The 2,852-nt window shown below is 45.4% G+C and overlaps 1 protein-coding gene across 1 annotated transcript in view; it reads right to left on the bottom strand.

Annotated features, from left to right (window-relative positions):
* LOC107044630 (solute carrier family 12 member 8-like) overlaps positions 1-991 on the bottom strand; it is a 24,185-nt gene extending 23,194 nt beyond the window's left edge. Inside the window, exon 1 of the mRNA XM_015266577.1 lies at positions 839-991. Within this exon, the coding sequence (XP_015122063.1) occupies positions 839-991 (153 nt within the window). The remainder of the gene's footprint in view (positions 1-838) is intronic.
* Between the last annotated feature and the right edge of the window lie 1,861 nt (positions 992-2,852).

Raw genomic sequence — 2,852 nt, 5'->3', positions numbered from 1 at the left:
AGTACGGTCGGTTTAATATCGTTAACCCTCCCTCTATCCTTCACTTATCCCTCCGATTGAGCGAACCACCCGTGAGCTCACCGAGACTAGCCGAGGTCGGAGTGAAACATGAGTTATTAAAGGACAAATTAACTCATTTCGTCACATTGGCGCCCAACGTATTGTTGGGCACTCATTCGGGGAAGCGAGTGCAAAAACAAGGATTACAGTGACTCAAAGGATTAAAAGTGAAAATTATGTGATTTTAACAAAAAAGTGAAGGATTGCAGTGAATAATTAAGGTATACGCGTGTGCTGAAGAAGAAAAAAAAATCCGACGGTCAAGGAAAAGGCAGACGTCTCAATCTCCCGTTACAACTGCACTCGATAGAAGGAAGATTAGAGAATCCAGAGAAGTCAAAACTTCACCCGAGGACAGTGACAACGAGCAGAGACAACTAACAGAAAAGTGCTAGCAGAGACAACTAGCAGAAAAGTGCTAGCAGAGACAACTAGCAGAAAAGTGTTAGCAGAGACAACTCGCCAAAAAGCTAGTAACCGGGGACAACCAGCAGAGAAGCAACGCGCAGAGACAACGAACGCGATTAAAACACCAACGAGAGGAAGGAGGATGAAATTGTGGCTCTTATTCGCCGTTTTTGGGTCTACGTAAGTACACAAACAGCCTCAAAATTCCACCCACGCGTTCAGAGCGATCGTTGACCAATCGGAATAATCGACGAGACAGACGGAACGACGACTCGAGACCGTACCTCTCAAGATTAGAGTTAATTAAGATAAATATGGACGGCACACAAGACGCGAGAACAGGGGTGCCGACGGTAGCCGTGACACCCACGACAATAACCGAGGCACCGTCAGCCTCGAGTACAACGAACACTACCGTGACGTACACGAGTACCAGTGCGAGAATGAGCGCGAGTTCAGGAAATACCTCCCAACCACCCTTAAATAATCCACAGACACAGGGAATATTCTCAAACGTTAGCATGTCAAACTACGGATTAGGGCAATCGACCTCAATGTATGGGGGAAATCCAGAATACAATAGAGTAAATTTGGGATTGGGACAAAATAACTCAGCGTCCGGCATACATTATGGGATGGGACGATCAGAATTAGGCGCCACACACGCATTTGGTACAGACTACGGATTCGCCAGGCAAGGAATGGGATTCGGAAGTCCGACGTCAGGGTCGAATCTAGGATTTGCAGGGTCGAATCTAGGATTTGCAGGGTCGAATCTGGGAGTTGCCAGGTCAAATCTCGGTCTTGGCGGCTTAAACGCAACACAGGGAATGAATGCCGGAACCGTAACACCGAATAATAATTTTGGAGGCGGGAACACAAGACCGGAATTAAATCTGGGCATTGAAGGACAGGGATATGGACCAGGAATGGGATATAATCCAAGATTAGAAAATTTTTATGGAGAGGATCAAAGAGTGAGAAATGCCATTAGACCACTACCGAAATACGAAGTTGGGGACGATGTTGAAAGGTTCATCACCAGTTTAAATATGTCACGTCGACTTCTGAAACCGGGAGATGAATTCAATTTCTTCCATCAAATACTACCAAAATTCGGCCCCAAGGCAAGATTGGCAGTGGAGAGCGCATTAACTAGCATCTATTCACTCGATGACCTTATCCTGAAGCTTCGTCTTTCATTCGGAACTAGAGAAAATTTACGTCAAATCCTCGCAAAAATGTCACGTTTATATCAGCAATACGGGGAATCAGTAACCGACTATGAAGCGCGTTTCAGAGCTCTCCAATTAAAAGCACAGAGTCGACTTGACACGGACCCGACGGCTGATTACGGTATTACCATTCATGGCATAAAACTGAACATGAGGGAAGCATTCCTCGCAGGTCTCAGAAGAGACATCAAGAACATGATGTTCCCTCTGACACCTACCTCTTTTGACGAAGCCGTCGGCGTTGCAGTGACAATCGAATCCAAATTAAAAGAGACCGAAGATTTCGAACAACTCAGAAAATTGCACGCAAAAACAAAGCAGTTTCAAGGGCAAGCGAAAATTAGAGCAACAGAATCAATCGATGACGACGCCCTTGAAGCTGATTTGAGGGCATTGAACATTAAAGCCACAAATTCAGCCAAAGCCGACGGGCAGAGACGCGGTTTTCAGAGCGGTAAAGGCAACTCAGATTATAAAGGGGGGAAACAAAATGATAAGCGGAAGAAGAAACCCAACACCGCTGATTACAGTTGCTACAAGTGCTCCAAACCCGGACACTTCGCGCGAGAATGTAGAACCCCCTCACATTTAATAAAGCAGCAATTCCCCAGAAAAATGGCTTCTGAGGAAACCAAGGGAGAGGGACAACAGGAAGATCCAGCTGTTGCAAGTCCCTCTAACAAAAATTTAAACTAGGAATGAGTCTAGAAAAACTGCGCGATCTGGGACTCAGAGGCATGGGCGAGTCAAACGCGCAGAACACGGTAATATATAAGACAGCCCATGTGAATTTCCGCGTAATGGATGTACCCCCCACTCAAGTCCATTTAAAGGTTAATAAAATGGAAAGGGGGGAAGGTCAATTTTTTGTCGACACGGGGGCTGATGTAAATCTAGTGAGACTGGATAAACTCAGCCCGAAAGTAACTATAAATCGCGAAGAAATAATAATAATTAAAGGGGTTACACCGGGGAAATTGAAGACGGTTGGATACGTAACTCTGGACGTAGAGGGAGTCAAGGACAAATTCCATGTCGTCGACTCAGATTTTCCCCTTATAGAAGATGGAATGCTGGGCAGGCCATTTCTAAAAAGTAGGGCAGTCAAAATTGACTATGGGGAAGATACGTTGACTATAGGGGAAAGAA

Source organism: Diachasma alloeum, unplaced genomic scaffold, assembly GCF_001412515.2.
Source record: "Diachasma alloeum isolate Michigan unplaced genomic scaffold, Dall2.0 Dall_scaffold_00768, whole genome shotgun sequence".
Lineage (NCBI taxonomy): Eukaryota > Metazoa > Arthropoda > Insecta > Hymenoptera > Braconidae > Diachasma > Diachasma alloeum.
The sequence above is the reverse complement of the archived record's forward strand: the minus strand, read 5'-3'. Positions and strand labels throughout refer to the sequence as shown.